The sequence below is a fragment of the Triturus cristatus genome, chromosome 1_2 (genome assembly GCF_964204655.1).
Source record: "Triturus cristatus chromosome 1_2, aTriCri1.1, whole genome shotgun sequence".
Lineage (NCBI taxonomy): Eukaryota > Metazoa > Chordata > Amphibia > Caudata > Salamandridae > Triturus > Triturus cristatus.
In genome coordinates, this window is record NC_140580.1 from 170733195 (window position 1) to 170756389 (window position 23195).

At 43.4% G+C, this 23195-nt stretch overlaps 1 protein-coding gene across 2 annotated transcripts in view; it reads right to left on the bottom strand.

Moving 5' to 3' along the window:
- RBM20 (RNA binding motif protein 20) overlaps window positions 1–23195 on the bottom strand; it is a 422608-nt gene that overhangs the window by 25499 nt on the left and 373914 nt on the right. For both annotated transcript variants that reach the window (XM_085603428.1, XM_085603429.1), the window contains exons 10-11: window positions 9516–9614; window positions 4752–5385 (exon numbers count right to left, since the gene is read on the bottom strand). In XM_085603428.1, the coding sequence (XP_085459554.1) occupies window positions 4752–5385; window positions 9516–9614 (733 nt within the window). The remainder of the gene's footprint in view (window positions 1–4751; window positions 5386–9515; window positions 9615–23195) is intronic.

Sequence of the window (23195 nt, forward strand, 5' to 3'; positions counted from 1 at the left end):
CAAAATCCAATGTACTGACCTAGAAGATGCGAAGAACGGGAAAACACAACAGGTCTGCAGTGGCATGATTGGAGCACGTGTATGCATGCATCACCGACACCCAATACTTCCATCATAGGTCTTAATATAAAGAGACACTCTAACAAAGGGGCATACAAGGCAGGGTACCCAAAACTGTTACTAATCAATCAAACATGTTGTCATCGTGACTTGACAATGTGCAGCACCAAATCAACAGAGACACGGCTTGAGCACCCCATTGGCATTAAATTACACACATCATTTGATTAATCGGCTACATTACAATTATACATTCCCCATAACATATACTAGGCACAACTATTAGACAGTGCTTTGGGACAACACTTGAGTTATGAATGTGCTATATAAATAATATTATACAATACCACTGTACACCAAGATTCCTTAATGAGGGGAAGATTGTCAGTGGATTTGCGTGAGAGTGACAGGGGTGAAGTGTGCAGGAAAGTAAATTATCCATGTTATTGATGAGCTGAGCAAAATGGATGTAAAGGGTAACTAGAGCAGTTCCCAGAAAAAAGCTCTAAGGGGCACTGACTGGTATAGATGTGGTAGAGAACTGGCGTAGAGAGAGGGCTGTACAAGATTCAGACAGTCCTTTGCTCCAGATGCGTAAGGAGGCATCGGTTGCAAGTCTAGTTTGATGATCAGCTGTGTCGCAAGCTGTACCGTGATTATATTAGAAGCAAGGTGGTTGTGGTAGTCAGATGTGATAGAGCGCTCAACGCTCATAAAATTGTAAGGGTGTATTATATTCATGGACAAACTGCACTCGCATATATTCTGTTGTTTTGCTGTAATTTGTGTTATTGGAATGAAGCTTATATCTTCATATTAAGACAGTAGAATGAAATTGTAATGTTATTTAGAGGAATGATCAGGATTTTGCACTGTTTAGAGAAATCATGTAATCATGCATGTGCATTATGAATATTAGGCAATACAAATGTATTCACTGTTTATAAATGATTCGTATAGAGGCTTATGTAACGGGTGCACATTAAGGAACGTTCTTAGGTTAGCCAATTGTAGGACTAACTTTCGTTTTTCTTAAGTTTCGTTTCTCCTTGTTTGCTCTCAAGTTATAAGTTAATTAGAATGTATGTGTGTGTAGAAAGTTTCCTCTCACCCCTACTGCAGGTGCAGGAATACGACCTTGTTATTTTAGATTTAAGAAGATACATGGGAGGAGAGGAATGTCTTTGAAGAACTTGAACAGAGAGAAGGGAGGACACCTTCCGTGCCTGGTGAAACCGGGGAACCAATGTTGTCGTAGAGAACTCAAATTAATTGGAGTCTGTGGAAAGTTACTCAAAGAAGGTGTTCACGGAATAGTTTACCATGTGACCTGTTAGGCGTGTAACTGTGTCTTTTTGTATTAGGCACAAGAACAGATTTGTAGGACTTCTGCTTTGGACTGAGGAAAGTGAGCATCCTAGAACAAGCTCCGTGGCTTTATGCTACTTGACCCATATAATGTAAGTGTACTTCTTAGGGAGTCAACACTTGCTGACACCTTTGAGGGGAATTCAACTGTGAAGCTAGTTAGGGATGTCTCTCTTGAAGTAGGTTAGGGACAGATTATTCTTTAATTCCTGAAATACAAATGAAAAGGGATTTGGACACAGCGTATATACTTAGTTGTGTTCTTATTTTGGAGTTCATTGTTTTGCACTTATTGTGCAGAAAGAACTATATTTGTAGGCTTGGCTCTGTATTAGTATTCATGTATCTTTATATCCTGATATTAAGGTGTTTCTATATTCTGTTATTTTTGGCCTTGTAATAAATTAACAAAACCTGAATCCAGAGTCTATGGTCCTTTAGTCAGACGGAGAGGGAAAATGTATAATTGGTAACTTTATCTTGCTCCCTTCTACACTTCTTTAGCAGGCAACAAAGACCATCGGCTAGGGGTTCCTAAGTAAATCTAGGACGTGGAATCTGGCCCCACCATATGTAAGAAAATTGGGTACATCTACTCTCTGTCTGCATAACTTTTACTTTCTCTTGGTTTGTACACTACACGATATTACAAATGATTAAAAACCGATAAGATTGTCGCTGTTAAAAAACAAAAATGATACCGATCTGATGGCCATTTCTGCGGAGAAGGTAGGGAAAATAAAGTTGAATATATTTTGTGGAGAGTTTAGGAAGGGTGAGTGAGTGCAGGTGAGCATTATGGTGGTGATCCTTGAGGAAAAATAAGATCTAAAGTCACTGGAAAGGGTAGTAGTGAGACAAAAGGGAGATGTGAAAGCTTGTGGTTTGGAGTGAGGATATGAGATTCATTTAGTATACCGATTGGATTAAATGGAGTTCCATTACTAAGGTAAAAAGGGTTCTTTGTAAGATATGTAGGTTTTCAGAGGTGGACTACTTCCTTCACGTGCAGAGAAACGTGTGCGTCTTTGTTTTGAAGGTGTGGATGAAATGTGTAATTTTGGTTGGGGTATATCCCAGTGATAGTAAGGTGTGATTGGAGTAGTGGAAGTTCATAGCAAGCTGGAGGATGCTTATTGTCAAAGGGGTGAAATCAAAGAGAGGTAAAAGTTTATTATCTATTTTGTAGATGTTTGAGACTTGTTAAATTTAGCCTTTGGGCATGGGGGTTTTGCTTTTGACAACGGGTAAAGCATTGGCGAATGTCAATGTGGGTCAGAGAATGGTGCGAGAGAGATGAGTCAATTGTATGGGGGTGTAACAGTAAGTATGAAATAAGGATGAGCTCTAAAGAGTGTAAAGAGTAAGTGGTATTTGATTTGTTTGTGATTTAGATCGAGATTAATACCGCAGGGAATTGTAGGAATGAAGTAGGAAGTGTAGAGCTGAATTTTGAAACAAGGCCCTTGAAGCAGGTTTCCAGTGCTCCGGTAGGACAGGTTAGCAATAGATTAAAACTATATGGAATCCCCTAAAGGAACAAGTATAGTGACTGTGATATGTTGAATGGTGAGCGGACAAGGGTTTGCAGCAGAGAGGGTGTGAAGGTGAGGAATCATTTAAACAAATACCAATGTCTCTGTCTCAGCAAGTAGGTGAAGGTAGCAAGTTCAATTTGGGTAGCAGCTAATGTCACTCTGTTGGGGCCGATTCAAGTCTAAAAGATGGTAATAAAATAGATGAAGTAAAACAAAGTGTTGAAATAATCTATGATTTAGGGAATGCAATTCACCATGAGTAAATTACTGTGCCAGTAAAATGGAATTCCACCAAGATTCAAGAAGACAATTTTGTTTAAAAAAAACATCAACAGAGGCTGCTGGGAGAGAATATCACAGCTTGTTAGTGGTGAAAAAAGTAGTTCTTGCCGCTATCAAACATATCTGCACATTGGCCGACCAATTTCAACCACAATTTTAAAATATATTTTTTGCAATTCGAGTCAAGCTTTAAGTCTAAGGAATGCCTGCCTAACCACCAGCTGAATTAACCATGACCAACCATATTTAGAACCTTCATTGGCAACTTTGAATTTGAGCTAGCTGAGGTCAGAACTAGAGGTAACCAGCTTTAGCAGTAATGTATAAGCTATGTGCACACTGTTATTTTGCTCTTAAGCTCATAATAATGGCACTTTAATTCCATTATAGACAGCCAGCTAGATTAATTCACGTTGAATTACAGTTGGAATAAGCTTCTAAAAATGTGCGTGGACGTTCATAGAGAAACTTATTCCAAAGCCATAAGTTCATATGAACTTTTATTCACTTAATAACTCGGTACTAAAACAAAAATAAAACGTAGCTTAAAAGTGCGCGCTCAGCGTAGGAATGTTTTAGCAAGCAGACTTGCTTACACACCCAGTCTCACTATTAAACCGGCTGTGTTTGTGTCCCAGACTTTGCCTCGTCTGCCAACGCTGTCTGGAAGTCAGAACATGTGCTGGACTCGTGTTACCGAGTTATACTGACTCAACAGGATGACGACATGGAGACCGAAATACACAGACTGAAATGCTAGCAGTCCATGGCTTTCTACATTAAAGCTATCTATCTAAGATGATGTGGGAGGTAACATATATAAACGTCATCTTATGTTGCTAGGGTTCACCTTAGCCAAAAGAGATATGTTGGTCTTATATCTAGAATTGGATTCTTCTTCTTATTATTATTAATTAAGCTTGTATAGCGCAAACAGCTACCCACACTGGGTTTCCCGGCACTTTGAGATGGAAAGGGTGCATTCAGAGCCCACTAACTCAAAACAACCAAGTATTCAGTTATTTCCATAAAACAGTCACTGAGATGCAGCTTCTCAGGGTTAGTGGAAGGTCGTTCTATAGTTTAGAGCCCTGGTAGGCAAAGGGCTGCCATCCATTGCAACTGAATGTATTGATTGATATGACTAAATGTGTTGTAGAATCATCAAAGTGACTATTGTTCTTAGCATGTCTCAGTTGCCTTGGTATTCCCTCTGATTCTATTACACACCTATAGAACAGTGACACACACATTAAAAGGTGCTGAGGTACCTCAGCATCTGCTTATCCTATTTCTTTAACATGTTCTTCAGTTGCCACCCTTTTTCTGCAAAGCTAGTTCAAATATTTTGAAAGAGTTGCAAAAAACAAGGTAATGACTAGCAGGAATATATCTATTTTTGTAACGTACTCTCAAATGGCATAAATTCAAATCTTATTCAAATTTACCCACCATTGATCTCACAGTTTTACTATTCCAGAGAGCAAATTTGTAAATATTTACCTGGCACTTGATTTTCCTGACCATCTTTGTTTTGAGGACTCTCATCTTCACTGGTGTTCATACTACAGTCTTCCTGTGATTCCATCTGATTGATCTCACTTGTGCTCTTTTGAGGAACATCAATTATATCTTCAGCAGGATCATCGGATGAGGTGCACTGATCCTCTGGGTGGATTTGTTCTTCTGGGTAGCTTTCTTCTAACTTGGACTGTTCATCATGGGGACCGGCTTCACCTTGACTTGCCTCTTCTAGGTCTTCCGTTGGCTTCTGCTTATCGTTTTCCTTTACATTCATTTCGTCTCTGACTTTATCAAAACAGCTGCTCGAAAGACTCTCAATTTCTTTTGTTGATCTCAAACTCATTTCCATTGTGGTTTCATCACAGGCAGGGTTGCAGTCTGTATTTTTAAACTGAATGCATGTATTCTCAGTTTCCTCCTTACATATTCTAAGGGGAGAACTTGCTAAACATCCATTGTTGTCCTTTGATTCTACCGGCACTATTTCTTCAAACTCAGTGATATCAGGCTCTAATATAAAATCTTCTTCACCAACTTCGTCTACTGTTACGAGTTCTTCCATGTTAGCTGGATACCACGTTTCACCCTCAGCCTCGCTTTCACAGCTTTCTTCCTGTAGCGAGTAGAAAAAGGAGAGCAAAAGAATATATTAATAAGCAATTGCTCAAAGGCCAGTGGAAGCTTTTACATATGCCAGCTACACTGGATTGAAATGATGATTTCAGCTCTTCAGAATGTCCAGTCACCCTCTGCCATGTACACACTATCAGGTAACTCCTAAAATATACACTTGTCTGCAAAGACTCAAAGCAATATAGACAAAATCTGGGTTGAATTATGTTACCAGGAGTTAGAGAAATAGTACTATAAGACCAATTTCTTTTGTTTAATATGCAACTGCTAAAAATGTTAATATTCTCAGATTTGTATGAGTTATATCATTCCTTCAAACATTATGCAGAACATCAAGGGTATGAGGCATTACAGTGCTCAGCTTTCGACTTCAACAGATATAGATAGCTTCCTCATCATGCCACTAGCTCTTGTCCTGAAAGGTGTGAAGCTCGAAGGGTTCCAGGGATACTTCTCTGTTGTAATTCTAAAAATGGCAAGGCATTTCACAAAATTAATTTACATTGTGGATTAATTGTTAAGTCCTTTACATAGAGGAATGTTGAAATTCATTCTGTAAAGAACTGTCAGATATTTTGACCCAGTTTGTAAGTTATAAAGCCTGTTTCCATTACATTAGACTTAATTTAGAATTCAAATGTAATGCACACTATGAAATCAATTTGAGAAGCAAGGTGCTAAATGAAGAGCTGCAGAGTTAGAAAGTGACAGAGGCATTTTATCACTCCAGTCACACTGCTATCGTTTGGATTAGTGTAATAGCATTGAAATCAACAAGGAATAGCATTCAATTTGGCACAATAAAACATATTTTTGGAATTAAATAGACTAAAAGCAATGAAGTTACACATTTATCAAAGTTTAATGACAAGCTGCATTTTTTATATGGATAAGTAAGTAAGTCATGCTTAATGCCTCACAGATCCAATATACAATCACTTTACAGAGGGCACTATGTGAACCATTTAATGGGATTTCATTGTTATACATTATATTCCAACATTTATTAGTGCTTACTACCCCTATGTGGGGTTCTGAAGTGCTTGCCTCTATGGGTAGCATGCTTCACTGTTAGGGAGTATGGTTGTAAGTGTGTTGTTTTTGTTTTCATCCTATATGGGATATTCCATGTCAGGTGTGAAGACCACTCAGTTGCAGTTATCTTGGAATGGGAAGCAGCGCTTACAAGAGTAATAGATCAAGAAGTGTGAGAAAGAGCGGCACACAGTTTATGGTTTTCAATAGGGTGGCAGCTTTGAACAGCTCTGCAGGTCCCTTTATGGTATCTCCTTTGTTCATAGTCCACTTAGCAGACTACTGAACTGGAATGCCCATTCTGAGATATTGTGTTTAAATGTCATGGTCCTGGGCAGTCATATTTGACTATATCATATCATACTTCAAGGATCCCTTGTGTTTATGTTTTGGTTAGATGCTGTTGTTAATATCTTCTGCCCAAGAACAAATAGCATGTAATGAATCATACAAGCAGATCAGATTTGAGTAATATGCTATTTATTATCATTTCTTTTGAGTGGAGGGATATCATCACCCAATCAATGATCTGCCTCTTTTGAGACCTGGTCCTTTTCCAGTGTCAGTTGTGTAAATAAGCACCATAGTCAACTAGGCACATATGGATATAGACAGCATATATATGTAAACATAGTAATGTATGGCTAATTCAAAAATTTGAAGTATATTCCATCACGCCTTCTTTCAACTTTCAAATTTTTCAAAGGTGCAGAGGTGCCTGTGTCAAAGTAGTCACGTATGCTAAATAGCTAAGTATTTGAAAAAAACAGACCCTGTTCCATACCAACAAAGAACCAGCGCAGGGATTTAATTTAATAGTGCTAACAATTAAAGATATATTCTTTTTATTTGGATTTGAATTCAGTGCTCCAACAATCTGTTTGAACATCTCAAGGTGCCCACATGCCTCAAACAAATTAACCACTCAATCTATGGACTACATCCCCAAATATAACACAAAATTGTCAATGCTTAACTCGAGGCCCGTGGATGTTTCAATCAAAATGAGAAATCGATTCTACCTGCAGAGACATGCCCGTGCCACACTGACAGAAATACAGTAGCGGTGATTCATTTGTTCAATTCTTGGAGCCATCTTCGAAAAGTATTGGATAATACTATTGAGTAGGAACTGTATTGTAATGTTGAAAACTTCTTCCAAAAGCTTAGTTGAAAACAACTTATGACCACTGTTTGAAATTAAGGAGGCATTTAGATCATTATTCATTTTGTATGCATAATAGAACAGCCATTATTAAAAAATACTGAATATATGTGGTTTCAAGATGGCAACCACATTAATTGTAAATGTATTTATATAGCACCCCTGACAAGGCATTGAATCGCTTTTCAGTGAGGAGCTTTCTACTCCGAAACCCAAGATCAGTAGTTAGTAGGTTCGTACGATTTATTTATTTTTCTTGGGCATTAGTTGTGCTAGGTTTGTGCTCTTGAGTTCATGTGTGTTTAGTAGAGTTTGGAGTAGGAGTAGAAGTACAGGGATGGATTTGAAAAGAGGAGTTTGGAGTGAAGATAGAATGATAGGCATGGATTTAAAAGAGGAAGTAGTAAATGGTTGTAAAGAGTGGTCGTGTGTGCTTGTTAGTTGGGTGGCATGGCTAAAAAAGGCGGGGTGAAAGTTTGAGATTGATGGTTTGGGAGTTCATAGTTGTCAGAAACTTTGGGATGAGCAAGCGGGAGGAAGGATGGAAAGGAAGAAAAGGAGGTTTTTTTAGATAGCAAAATGAAAATAATTTATACATACAGATAAGGATCACAGATTTGTCCTCTATCTAAATAATTAAGTGGGCCACCACCATTGACACTTAGAAAATATTCTTACTTTCAGTTTGTTGGACTTGACATCTTTGGTGAGTTTACCCCAACTTTTTGCCTTCAATCGTTCTGTTTTTGCTGACTTTGTTTTTGTTGGCCGTAGGACTATGCACACTGCTTACAAATGCTAAAGTGCTTTCTCCCGAAAATATGGTAACACTGGCTCACACCCCACTAGGCAAATTTAATTTACTTGTAAGCTCCTAGTAAAAAGGTACACATGGTCTGTAAATGAAAGATGACTGTACTTTAAGTCTCTGTGCCAAGTTGTCAAAGACTAAACACTGCTCTCACATTAGTGAAGATTATGAGGTTCTTTAGTTTATTCTTTGAAAATTAATCTGGGTCTCCAACTCCTCGCATAAAACCACTCATCATTGAGCAATGCAGTACCATTAGCCACATTGCAACACTTGTCTAAAGCTGTGCGTTCTTTGTTTAAAATTTTCTAATGGATATAACTACATCACAACACTCCACTCCAACCAGATTCACGAGGAAAGGACATCTAACATGACCTGTGAATGTCAAGCAATCAAGAGATGGCGTTAGAATAATGTGTGGCTGTTGATTTCACAATTGCTTGATACATTCATATTCCAAACGTTTGCAGACCTCACTACTGTGCTGCTGGCTCCTCAGGTAGATTTTTTGATTCTTGTTGATGTTTATTCTACTGGGAAAGGATTCATCAATGAGGAATATCACAGACTTGTCTGAACATAAGGTGTTCAGTCCAGGCCACTTGCAGCCACAATACTGATACAAGAGGGGGTCAATCACCATTATATTCTTTGGTCAAAACATCTTCTTACTAGGGGTTTACTCACCACCACAGTTCTCATGACGGTGAGTACGCCATGAAAAGTGTGGCAATGAGGAAACGAAAGGGGCCGTACAGGGCTCCCAGTTGCCTCTGCGCCAGGGGATGCATGTAGGAGGGGCACATAGTTTGGCCCCTTGTATGCATGCACCCCCAGGTCCTGCAGGTCATGGACTTGCTAGTCCATGCCCTGCAGGAACGTGCAATGGCGTTCCCATTGCGGTGCCTTACTTAGGCTCATGTATGAGCCTTAGCAATGCACCTCCATGGGCCAGCCGCCGCAGGACAGCCCGACCTGGATTCCAGTCAGAATCCAGCGGGCGGTCTCATTATGGCTTTGGCGTTGTGGCAGCGAGGCCACACCGCCACAGTCATAATAAGGCCCTGAGAAGGGTGCTATGTCTCCAGTGACTGACCTGAATTTTACTTGATGTTTTCATTTCAGGCCCTTCCGATTCTTTCAGCTTCCGGTTTGACGTAGCACGCTTCTGAACACTTTGCTCTTGTTTTTCAACCTGAAAGGAATGTCAAGAAATGTAGTAAATGTATCTCAAGATTCCAGCAACATTGCATTTCTTACAACATTTTCAATACAGCTGTCCTACATTTATGATATTTACCCAAAACATACACCTTATGGACTCTTGGAAAAATAGTTTCTATCTACTAGTGTGTACAGGGCAGTACACAAACTTTAATGAAAGGTACTCATTTCATGTGACTGGCATTGCTTCCAGCAGATACATGAATGCTGATAAGAATAAAGACTAATGTCTGTCAAAAAAAAAAAAAATTGGTCACAAACTCTTTGTCAATTGGAGGGGCAGTGGTATAAGATATTTGGACTAAATATTGAGTCATAAATATGGAGAGACACAAAAATCGAGTTTTTAATATCGTAGCACAGAAATATGGTGGTGCAGAAATATAGAATTTTTAAGATAAGTAATATTGTTTTCAAAAATATCATTTTTTTAGATATTGTTTACAAAAATATACTTGTAATTAATATCGCTTTTTAATTATCTTCATGTGTTTGAATTGTATATGTTGTAACAACAACAAGGAAACCTAGGGTCAACAAAATGGGAACAACACAAGAAGAAGCAAGTTGAGCACTTTTTCATTAATAATTAATCCCATCAGCCACCATATTAGTAGCCCACATCATCTGGGATTAAATAGCCCTTGCTGAGCCCTTCAATAAATCAGGGCTACAGACTAAATAGGCCAACAAGACCCATCTATTTAAGATATGGTGTCTGACCTCATGTTTTGATATGGCTATCTTCTATGTAAATGGCGGTGCTGGAAAGCAGTGCAAAAATAAAAAGTGAAAAGTGAAATTATAAAATCATCTACTAGGACAGAAAAATTGTTTTATTAGTATCTGTCCGAGTGACAAAGTTAAAACCAGTGTAGAAGCAGTTTTGAAAGAATACAGTTATTCTTTCAAAACTGCTTCTACACTGGTTTTAACTTTATGGACATAATCACTCCCTAATCGTGTAATGATCTTATGACATAGGCTCCCACTGCCAGCCCTGTTGGCATTCCAGAGACATATGAGGCCAATAAAACAGAGACACTATGTCTACAAGTAGCCGCTCACGGAGTGCCCAATAACAGGACTATCTCCTTTTGCGAACTATTGAATCCCTGCTACTAGAGCTAATCTACCGTCATCCCTCTCTTACGCCTAATACAGTAACAACGGTATCTCTACTGGAGAATTTCACTGACACTCATATTCTTTGAGTGCTCCCACATTAGGACGGGACCAGATAATATTCACACTACCATGCTTAAGACTCCATTGGAATGCCACACAGTCAGGGCAAACAGCAACGTGAGGCCGTTCCCACCTAAAAACTCCCATTATGGGTTTTTGATTTACAACAGTTTAAAAGCAGGCTAGTAATAATTGTATTAAACGGTATTAGTCATGCTATTAATTGTTTTTGCAAAAACAACAATTGATGGACAGAATGCAGAACAATGTCATACATTCACCCCAGTACAGAGAGCTGGGCCTAAATCCATCGTTTTTTTGCTCACCATGCCATTCCAGTTTGAACCCAGCCATATGCAAATCAGTCTTGACCCTGTGCCCCATGGGAACAGTCCAGCCCGAACTGCCAAGCCAGGTCCTCCCTGGACTGGAAACAAGCATCCTAGGACCGGTTTCGGGCTTTCAGCCCTCGTCAGCCAGGATAGCTTGATTCCAGTGGCATGGAGAGCAAGGGACTCACGTCTGAGCATACCCTTCCCACTCGGGGTGACAAATGCAAAAACAACAATTGATGGACAGAATGCAGAACAATGTCATACATTCACCCCAGTACAGAGATCTGGGCCTAAATCCATCGTTTTTTTGCTCACCATGCCATTCCAGTTTGAACCCAGCCATATGCAAATCAGTCTTGACCCTGTGCCCCATGGGAACAGTCCAGCCCGAACTGCCAAGCCAGGTCCTCCCTGGACTGGAAACAAGCATCCTAGGACCGGTTTCGGGCTTTCAGCCCTCGTCAGCCAGGATAGCTTGATTCCAGTGGCATGGAGAGCAAGGGACTCACGTCTGAGCATACCCTTCCCACTCGGGGTGACAAATGCAAAAACAACAATTGATGGACAGAATGCAGAACAATGTCATACATTCACCCCAGTACAGAGATCTGGGCCTAAATCCATCGTTTTTTTGCTCACCATGCCATTCCAGTTTGAACCCAGCCATATGCAAATCAGTCTTGACCCTGTGCCCCATGGGAACAGTCCAGCCCGAACTGCCAAGCCAGGTCCTCCCTGGACTGGAAACAAGCATCCTAGGACCGGTTTCGGGCTTTCAGCCCTCGTCAGCCAGGATAGCTTGATTCCAGTGGCATGGAGAGCAAGGGACTCACGTCTGAGCATACCCTTCCCACTCGGGGTGACAAATGCAAAAACAACAATTGATGGACAGAATGCAGAACAATGTCATACATTCACCCCAGTACAGAGATCTGGGCCTAAATCCATCGTTTTTTTGCTCACCATGCCATTCCAGTTTGAACCCAGCCATATGCAAATCAGTCTTGACCCTGTGCCCCATGGGAACAGTCCAGCCCGAACTGCCAAGCCAGGTCCTCCCTGGACTGGAAACAAGCATCCTAGGACCGGTTTCGGGCTTTCAGCCCTCGTCAGCCAGGATAGCTTGATTCCAGTGGCATGGAGAGCAAGGGACTCACGTCTGAGCATACCCTTCCCACTCGGGGTGACAAATGCAAAAACAACAATTGATGGACAGAATGCAGAACAATGTCATACATTCACCCCAGTACAGAGATCTGGGCCTAAATCCATCGTTTTTTTGCTCACCATGCCATTCCAGTTTGAACCCAGCCATATGCAAATCAGTCTTGACCCTGTGCCCCATGGGAACAGTCCAGCCCGAACTGCCAAGCCAGGTCCTCCCTGGACTGGAAACAAGCATCCTAGGACCGGTTTCGGGCTTTCAGCCCTCGTCAGCCAGGATAGCTTGATTCCAGTGGCATGGAGAGCAAGGGACTCACGTCTGAGCATACCCTTCCCACTCGGGGTGACAAATGCAAAAACAACAATTGATGGACAGAATGCAGAACAATGTCATACATTCACCCCAGTACAGAGATCTGGGCCTAAATCCATCGTTTTTTTGCTCACCATGCCATTCCAGTTTGAACCCAGCCATATGCAAATCAGTCTTGACCCTGTGCCCCATGGGAACAGTCCAGCCCGAACTGCCAAGCCAGGTCCTCCCTGGACTGGAAACAAGCATCCTAGGACCGGTTTCGGGCTTTCAGCCCTCGTCAGCCAGGATAGCTTGATTCCAGTGGCATGGAGAGCAAGGGACTCACGTCTGAGCATACCCTTCCCACTCGGGGTGACAAATGCAAAAACAACAATTGATGGACAGAATGCAGAACAATGTCATACATTCACCCCAGTACAGAGATCTGGGCCTAAATCCATCGTTTTTTTGCTCACCATGCCATTCCAGTTTGAACCCAGCCATATGCAAATCAGTCTTGACCCTGTGCCCCATGGGAACAGTCCAGCCCGAACTGCCAAGCCAGGTCCTCCCTGGACTGGAAACAAGCATCCTAGGACCGGTTTCGGGCTTTCAGCCCTCGTCAGCCAGGATAGCTTGATTCCAGTGGCATGGAGAGCAAGGGACTCACGTCTGAGCATACCCTTCCCACTCGGGGTGACAAATGCAAAAACAACAATTGATGGACAGAATGCAGAACAATGTCATACATTCACCCCAGTACAGAGATCTGGGCCTAAATCCATCGTTTTTTTGCTCACCATGCCATTCCAGTTTGAACCCAGCCATATGCAAATCAGTCTTGACCCTGTGCCCCATGGGAACAGTCCAGCCCGAACTGCCAAGCCAGGTCCTCCCTGGACTGGAAACAAGCATCCTAGGACCGGTTTCGGGCTTTCAGCCCTCGTCAGCCAGGATAGCTTGATTCCAGTGGCATGGAGAGCAAGGGACTCACGTCTGAGCATACCCTTCCCACTCGGGGTGACAAATGCAAAAACAACAATTGATGGACAGAATGCAGAACAATGTCATACATTCACCCCAGTACAGAGATCTGGGCCTAAATCCATCGTTTTTTTGCTCACCATGCCATTCCAGTTTGAACCCAGCCATATGCAAATCAGTCTTGACCCTGTGCCCCATGGGAACAGTCCAGCCCGAACTGCCAAGCCAGGTCCTCCCTGGACTGGAAACAAGCATCCTAGGACCGGTTTCGGGCTTTCAGCCCTCGTCAGCCAGGATAGCTTGATTCCAGTGGCATGGAGAGCAAGGGACTCACGTCTGAGCATACCCTTCCCACTCGGGGTGACAAATGCAAAAACAACAATTGATGGACAGAATGCAGAACAATGTCATACATTCACCCCAGTACAGAGATCTGGGCCTAAATCCATCGTTTTTTTGCTCACCATGCCATTCCAGTTTGAACCCAGCCATATGCAAATCAGTCTTGACCCTGTGCCCCATGGGAACAGTCCAGCCCGAACTGCCAAGCCAGGTCCTCCCTGGACTGGAAACAAGCATCCTAGGACCGGTTTCGGGCTTTCAGCCCTCGTCAGCCAGGATAGCTTGATTCCAGTGGCATGGAGAGCAAGGGACTCACGTCTGAGCATACCCTTCCCACTCGGGGTGACAAATGCAAAAACAACAATTGATGGACAGAATGCAGAACAATGTCATACATTCACCCCAGTACAGAGATCTGGGCCTAAATCCATCGTTTTTTTGCTCACCATGCCATTCCAGTTTGAACCCAGCCATATGCAAATCAGTCTTGACCCTGTGCCCCATGGGAACAGTCCAGCCCGAACTGCCAAGCCAGGTCCTCCCTGGACTGGAAACAAGCATCCTAGGACCGGTTTCGGGCTTTCAGCCCTCGTCAGCCAGGATAGCTTGATTCCAGTGGCATGGAGAGCAAGGGACTCACGTCTGAGCATACCCTTCCCACTCGGGGTGACAAATGCAAAAACAACAATTGATGGACAGAATGCAGAACAATGTCATACATTCACCCCAGTACAGAGATCTGGGCCTAAATCCATCGTTTTTTTGCTCACCATGCCATTCCAGTTTGAACCCAGCCATATGCAAATCAGTCTTGACCCTGTGCCCCATGGGAACAGTCCAGCCCGAACTGCCAAGCCAGGTCCTCCCTGGACTGGAAACAAGCATCCTAGGACCGGTTTCGGGCTTTCAGCCCTCGTCAGCCAGGATAGCTTGATTCCAGTGGCATGGAGAGCAAGGGACTCACGTCTGAGCATACCCTTCCCACTCGGGGTGACAAATGCAAAAACAACAATTGATGGACAGAATGCAGAACAATGTCATACATTCACCCCAGTACAGAGATCTGGGCCTAAATCCATCGTTTTTTTGCTCACCATGCCATTCCAGTTTGAACCCAGCCATATGCAAATCAGTCTTGACCCTGTGCCCCATGGGAACAGTCCAGCCCGAACTGCCAAGCCAGGTCCTCCCTGGACTGGAAACAAGCATCCTAGGACCGGTTTCGGGCTTTCAGCCCTCGTCAGCCAGGATAGCTTGATTCCAGTGGCATGGAGAGCAAGGGACTCACGTCTGAGCATACCCTTCCCACTCGGGGTGACAAATGCAAAAACAACAATTGATGGACAGAATGCAGAACAATGTCATACATTCACCCCAGTACAGAGATCTGGGCCTAAATCCATCGTTTTTTTGCTCACCATGCCATTCCAGTTTGAACCCAGCCATATGCAAATCAGTCTTGACCCTGTGCCCCATGGGAACAGTCCAGCCCGAACTGCCAAGCCAGGTCCTCCCTGGACTGGCAACAAGCATCCTAGGACCGGTTTCGGGCTTTCAGCCCTCGTCAGCCAGGATAGCTTGATTCCAGTGGCATGGAGAGCAAGGGACTCACGTCTGAGCATACCCTTCCCACTCGGGGTGACAAATGCAAAAACAACAATTGATGGACAGAATGCAGAACAATGTCATACATTCACCCCAGTACAGAGATCTGGGCCTAAATCCATCGTTTTTTTGCTCACCATGCCATTCCAGTTTGAACCCAGCCATATGCAAATCAGTCTTGACCCTGTGCCCCATGGGAACAGTCCAGCCCGAACTGCCAAGCCAGGTCCTCCCTGGACTGGAAACAAGCATCCTAGGACCGGTTTCGGGCTTTCAGCCCTCGTCAGCCAGGATAGCTTGATTCCAGTGGCATGGAGAGCAAGGGACTCACGTCTGAGCATACCCTTCCCACTCGGGGTGACAAATGCAAAAACAACAATTGATGGACAGAATGCAGAACAATGTCATACATTCACCCCAGTACAGAGATCTGGGCCTAAATCCATCGTTTTTTTGCTCACCATGCCATTCCAGTTTGAACCCAGCCATATGCAAATCAGTCTTGACCCTGTGCCCCATGGGAACAGTCCAGCCCGAACTGCCAAGCCAGGTCCTCCCTGGACTGGAAACAAGCATCCTAGGACCGGTTTCGGGCTTTCAGCCCTCGTCAGCCAGGATAGCTTGATTCCAGTGGCATGGAGAGCAAGGGACTCACGTCTGAGCATACCCTTCCCACTCGGGGTGACAAATGCAAAAACAACAATTGATGGACAGAATGCAGAACAATGTCATACATTCACCATTTGTTTGTTGTAACGCTTTTCGCCCTAAGTGGGATGGGTATTCCCAGACGTGGGACCCGTGCTCACTACGCCACTGGAGTCAAGCTATCCTGGCTGATGACGGCTGATAGCCAGAAACCGGTCCTAGGATGCTTGATTCCGGTCCAGGGAAGACATGGCTTGGCAGTTCGGGCTGGACTGTTCCCAAGAGGCACAGGGTCAAGACTGATTTGCATATGGCCATGTCTGAACTGGGGTGGTGTAGTGGGCAAAAGAACGATGGATTTAACCCAGATCTCTTGACTGGGGGAGAATGTATGCATTGTCAGCATTCCGTCCATCATTTGTTTGTTGTAACGCTTTTCACCCTAAGTGGGATGGGTATTCCCAGACGTGGGACCCGTGCTCACTACGCCACTGGAGTCAAGCTATCCTGGCTGATGACGGCTGATAGCCAGAAACCGGTCCTAGGATGCTTGATTCCGGTCCAGGGAAGACATGGCTTGGCAGTTCGGGCTGGACTGTTCCCAAGAGGCACAGGGTCAAGACTGATTTGCATATGGCCATGTCTGAACTGGGGTGGTGTAGTGGGCAAAAGAACGATGGATTTAACCCAGATCTCTTGACTGGGGGAGAATGTATGCATTGTCAGCATTCCGTCCATCATTTGTTTGTTGTAACGCTTTTCGCCCTAAGTGGGATGGGTATTCCCAGACGTGGGACCCGTGCTCACTACGCCACTGGAGTCAAGCTATCCTGGCTGATGACGGCTGATAGCCAGAAACCGGTCCTAGGATGCTTGATTCCGGTCCAGGGAAGACATGGCTTGGCAGTTCGGGCTGGACTGTTCCCAAGAGGCACAGGGTCAAGACTGATTTGCATATGGCCATGTCTGAACTGGGGTGGTGTAGTGGGCAAAAGAACGATGGATTTAACCCAGATCTCTTGACTGGGGGAGAATGTATGCATTGTCAGCATTCCGTCCATCATTTGTTTGTTGTAACGCTTTTCGCCCTAAGTGGGATGGGTATTCCCAGACGTGGGACCCGTGCTCACTACGCCACTGGAGTCAAGCTATCCTGGCTGATGACGGCTGATAGCCAGAAACCGGTCCTAGGATGCTTGATTCCGGTCCAGGGAAGACATGGCTTGGCAGTTCGGGCTGGACTGTTCCCAAGAGGCACAGGGTCAAGACTGATTTGCATATGGCCATGTCTGAACTGGGGTGGTGTAGTGGGCAAAAGAACGATGGATTTAACCCAGATCTCTTGACTGGGGGAGAATGTATGCATTGTCAGCATTCCGTCCATCATTTGTTTGTTGTAACGCTTTTCGCCCTAAGTGGGATGGGTATTCCCAGACGTGGGACCCGTGCTCACTACGCCACTGGAGTCAAGCTATCCTGGCTGATGACGGCTGATAGCCAGAAACCGGTCCTAGGATGCTTGATTCCGGTCCAGGGAAGACATGGCTTGGCAGTTCGGGCTGGACTGTTCCCAAGAGGCACAGGGTCAAGACTGATTTGCATATGGCCATGTCTGAACTGGGGTGGTGTAGTGGGCAAAAGAACGATGGATTTAACCCAGATCTCTTGACTGGGGGAGAATGTATGCATTGTCAGCATTCCGTCCATCATTTGTTTGTTGTAACGCTTTTCGCCCTAAGTGGGATGGGTATTCCCAGACGTGGGACCCGTGCTCACTACGCCACTGGAGTCAAGCTATCCTGGCTGATGACGGCTGATAGCCAGAAACCGGTCCTAGGATGCTTGATTCCGGTCCAGGGAAGACATGGCTTGGCAGTTCGGGCTGGACTGTTCCCAAGAGGCACAGGGTCAAGACTGATTTGCATATGGCCATGTCTGAACTGGGGTGGTGTAGTGGGCAAAAGAACGATGGATTTAACCCAGATCTCTTGACTGGGGGAGAATGTATGCATTGTCAGCATTCCGTCCATCATTTGTTTGTTGTAACAATTAATTGTTTTTGCAGCAGAGGATTGCGGTCGTGTGAGTTATAGTTGCCTGCACTAACTATAACGGGGGAATTTCATTGGTTTTTCACGAGTGAAATGTCCTGCTAACTATAACATGTGTGAAACCTATGGTTTTTTCAGTGAATTTGCAAGGTTTTTTAAATGCTAATTCCTAACTATAACGTGTGTGAAACCTATGGTTTTTTCAGTGAATTTGTACGGTTTTTTAAATGCAAATTTTTTTTGGAGATTTTTGGTAAAAAATAATATCCAACCTATGTATAAAATAATATATGTACTATATCCTGCATTATGGAATGGTTATTTTTTTTAAAATTAATGTTTACATACAGTTGTACATCACAGTTATTATCTTCTACAACTCTTGAAACTTGTATTTTTTTTTTATGCATTTTGTGCCGTGCGCGTACGGTAAGCTGACGCTACGCGCTCCGTACGTCATAAGTACGGTGCGCTTGCGTGATACGATGCGCGTACGGTAAGCTGACGCTACGCGCTCCGTACGTCATAAGTACAGTGCGCTTACGTGATATGTACGTGACGTACGCGTACACGCATGCGCGTTGCACGGAAGCAACGTCGCGGTTACGCAGGGGCGTGTAATGCGCATGCGCGAGTGCGTCTTACATACGCGCTCCGTAAGCGCTCCGTAAGCGTCACGTTTGCGCATGCGTACTTGTTTACGAGCGCGTACCGTAAGCTTATGGAGCGCGCACGGTAGGTCATGTGATCCACAAAGAACACTTTTCATTGGTTGAAACTACTTTCAGTTCCAGAAACTTCCCACACCACACCCATTCCCCTCATTACTGCTTGAGATCCCCTAGGAGAAGGAGCTGAATTGACATTGAGATACAATGGCAGAGCAGCAGACCTCTTCTGAGAGTGAGCCTAGCAGCACCATCATCAGACAGAGAAGGAGGAAACAAAAGGATTCTTTTGTGTGGGAGTATTTTACTTTTCCAGAGGGGCAGAAAAAGGTCAATGCTCCATTGGTCACTTGCACACTTTGTGACCGTGTTTTATCTAGAGGAGATCCAAGGAAGAGGTATTCCTTTGGAAATCACTCTATGATGAGACACCTTAGGGATAAACATCCCAGGACCTTTGCTCGACATACTGAAGAAAACTCTTCAGTAAGTCACCAGAGCCCAACCGCAGAAGCTCAGCCGAGTACATCATCGGCAGCTCAGCTGAGCCCTTCCTCTGAGGTGGGAGCATCACCTTCTTCTGCTCCTCTGGACATTAACCCTCGATTTCGGAGGGTTTCAATGAGGTGTACAACGTGTTGTGGTCTTATTGTTTTTGGGGAGACCAGTGTTTCCCTTATTAACAATAAGATAGACCAGCACGTTTGTAGACGCTCATAATATTCCCATTCTTTCTTTCCTCTATCCCTGTATTAACCCAACGGCTCTTTTAAGAGCCAACCTTACCTCACAATTTTTTTTATATTTTTTTAAGCTTTCCTTTTTGAAAATTTTGTTTTGCCGTGCGCGTACGGTACGCGGCATCGCGGAATAGTTACGCGAAGTTCGCAGAATTTTTCTCGTGGAATTTTTCCGTTTACGCCGTGCGCGTATGCTACGCGCATTCGGCGATTTTTCGAAAAAATTTAAAAAAACATTTTTGCCCTTGGGATCCTTCTGGGACCCCCTGACAAAGGCTAGGGGGTCAGGAACTCTCCACCCTGCCCCCTTTTCACGTTCTCCACCTTTGTTTTTCACCCCCTCAGACTGCGAGAGACAAAATGGCGGCCGACACTTCCTGGTTTCGACCGATTCGAATGTTTACTGAGATCTAACAACCAATGAGAATCGCGCTCGTGCATGGCGGCGTGCGGGTACGGTAAGCTTACGGTACGCGCTCGGAGCGCGCCTATAGATATATATATTGATTTAAATGCTATTTTCTCAGGAAATACTGAACAGATTTACACGAGACCTTCAAAAGGCACATCCCTGACCTGAGGGCTACCTCTCTGCCAAATTTCAAGTAATTCTGTTCAGCCGTTCGGGCTGTAGCTCGGACTAAAGGTCCTATGGAAAAATGCATGGGGAAAACGCGTTTTGGGACCCCCCCTTTTTCTCAGCCCCCGCTTGACAAATCTCCCCGAGACTTTCAGGGAAGGAGCGTAACGGAGCGCCCCACCTATTTTGAGAATTTTGCGAGGATTCGTCAATCGGCGCCAAAATTATTCCAAATAGAATGTTGCGGATTTCCTATGGAAACACGGTCCTAACTATAACTATCTACTGGCGACTGCCAGTAGATAATATATATATATATATATATATATATATTCACTGAAAAAAACAAAGGTTTCAGGGGCGTTATAGTTAGGAGTTGGCATTTAAAAAACCTTAGAAATTCACTGAAAAAACCATAGGTTTCAGGGGCGTTATAGTTAGCTGCACATTTCCCTCGTACAAAACCCTGGAAATTCCCCCGTTATAGTTAGTTCAGCTAACTATAACTCGCGCCCCCGCGATGCACTGCTGATGACATCACATATTACATCACTCATGACATGGTCAGTGACATCACTGATGACATCACTGATGACATCTGAAATGACATCACTGATGACATCACTGATTACATCATCCATGTGATAAATTAGTGCATCTTCTCACACCCTTTGATATACTCAATCAAAATTTCAGACGTCCATTCTCAAAACCATAGATACTCCAATACCAATAACTACATACCCACTCATTGACTCTTAGATCTACACACACATCCACTCACTCACCTGTACAGTCACTCATACTTACAGTCACTCAGTACAGAACTATCATATGCATTTATACACCTACATAGACACTCACACACCACCAATCATCCATAGAGGTACTCTCACACCTAGTCAGTCATGCAAATAATTAATCACAATCCCATTTACTCACCTATGCAGTTATACACACACAAGTTCACTTACTCATAAAAATAGTACCACATTCTAACGCTCTTATACAATCATTGATATAAGCACACACTCATCCATACAGTCACTCTCACAATCACACACTCTCACATATACCCACTTATATACTCTTACACACATATATACTGCCTTTCACATATGTAGTCAGTCACACATGTACCACTGAGATATACATTCAATCCCCTAACACACCCATACATACACTCACCCAACCATACAGTCCATCACAGATGCACTCTTAAAACCATGCACCCATAGAATCACCCACTCACACATGTATGCACAGAGTCACACACACCCCACCCACACAAACACTCAGGCACCCATACAGATACTCAGACAACCAATCAATAACCCATAGAGACACTCATATAGCTATTCACAAAACCATGCAGCTGCTTATACACCAACAGACAGACAGATACAGACATTCACACAGTTTAGTCACTAGTCTGCAGTAAGATACGTTTAATGTCTCACTTATAGAGTCAGTCACACACCTACTAAATCATCCATTCACACACTTATACACCCACTCATTCTTCCATAGGGTTTCCCTATATATATATTAAACATATTTAAAATTTACAGAAACACACACTCACTGGATGACGTCATCAGTGATGTCATCAGTGATGTCACTGACCATGTCATGAGTGATGTAATATGTGACATCATCAGCAGTGCATTGCAGGGGCGCGAGTTATAGTTAGCTGAACTAACTATAACGGGGGAATTTCCAGGGTTTTGTTGAGGGAAATGTCCAGCTAACTATAACGCCCCTGAAACCTATGGTTTTTTCAGTGAATTTCTAAGGTTTTTTAAATGCCAATTCCTAACTATAACGCCCCTGAAACCTTTGGTCTTTTCAGTGAATTTCAAAGGTTTTTTAAATGCCAATTCCTAACTATAACGTGCATGAAACCTATGGTTTTTTCAGTGAATTTCAAAGGTTTTTTAAATGCTAATTCCTATCTATAACTTATCTCTAAAGATATCATGTTTAATGATTTTCATTGGATTTCTATATTTTTCAATTTCAGTGTGTCAATTTCATTAATTGTGGTTTTTTAAAAATCTTTTTTAACACTATTTTTTAACCTATTTTTTCATTTAAATCTTTTCAAATATAAAAAATATTATTTGTTTTTATTTGGTTTTTCAAACATATTTTTTTATATTTTTAAAAATATTTTTGTAACTATATGTTCAAAACTTTATTTTATATATTTTTTCCATGTTTTTGGGATCCGCGCACCCAACGCGTTAGGAACCGCTCACCCAACGCGTGAGAATCCGTGCACCCAACGCGATAGGATGCGCGCGCATTTCGCCGTTTAAAAAAAAACCAAAGGGGACCCCCTAAGCAGATCTAGAGGGTCAGAGTATTTCCACTCTGCCCCCTTTATATGTTTTACACACTTATTCCCCTTGCTTCTTCAGCCTCGCTTCTACCGAGGCAGAAAATGGCCGCCAACAGTTCCTGGTTTCGAATGTAGACAGACACTCGACAGCCAATTAGCATTCAGTGCGTGATCGTCAGGGTGCGCGCTCGGTTCGGGGAGGGTGCGCTAACTTTTTTACCCTAATTTTCTCAGCAACTACTGAACAGATTCACACCATTTATGCAAAAGGCACGAGTCTGAACTGAGGACTACCTCTTTGCCAAATTTGGTGTCATTCCGTTCAGCAGTTCGGGCTGTAGCTGCGACAACAGATCCTATGGGAAATTGCATGGGGAAAACGCGTTTTGGGACCCCCCTTTTTTCTTGGCCCCCGCTTGACGAATCACCACGAAACTTTCAGGGTAGGAGCTGAGCGGAGCTGGCCAAAAGTTTGGAACATTTCGCGAAGATTCGTCAATCGGCGCCAGACTTATTGGGAATAGAATGTTGCGGATTTCCTATGGAAAATAGGTCCTAACTATAACTATCTACTGGCGACCGCCAGTAGATTATATATATATATATAT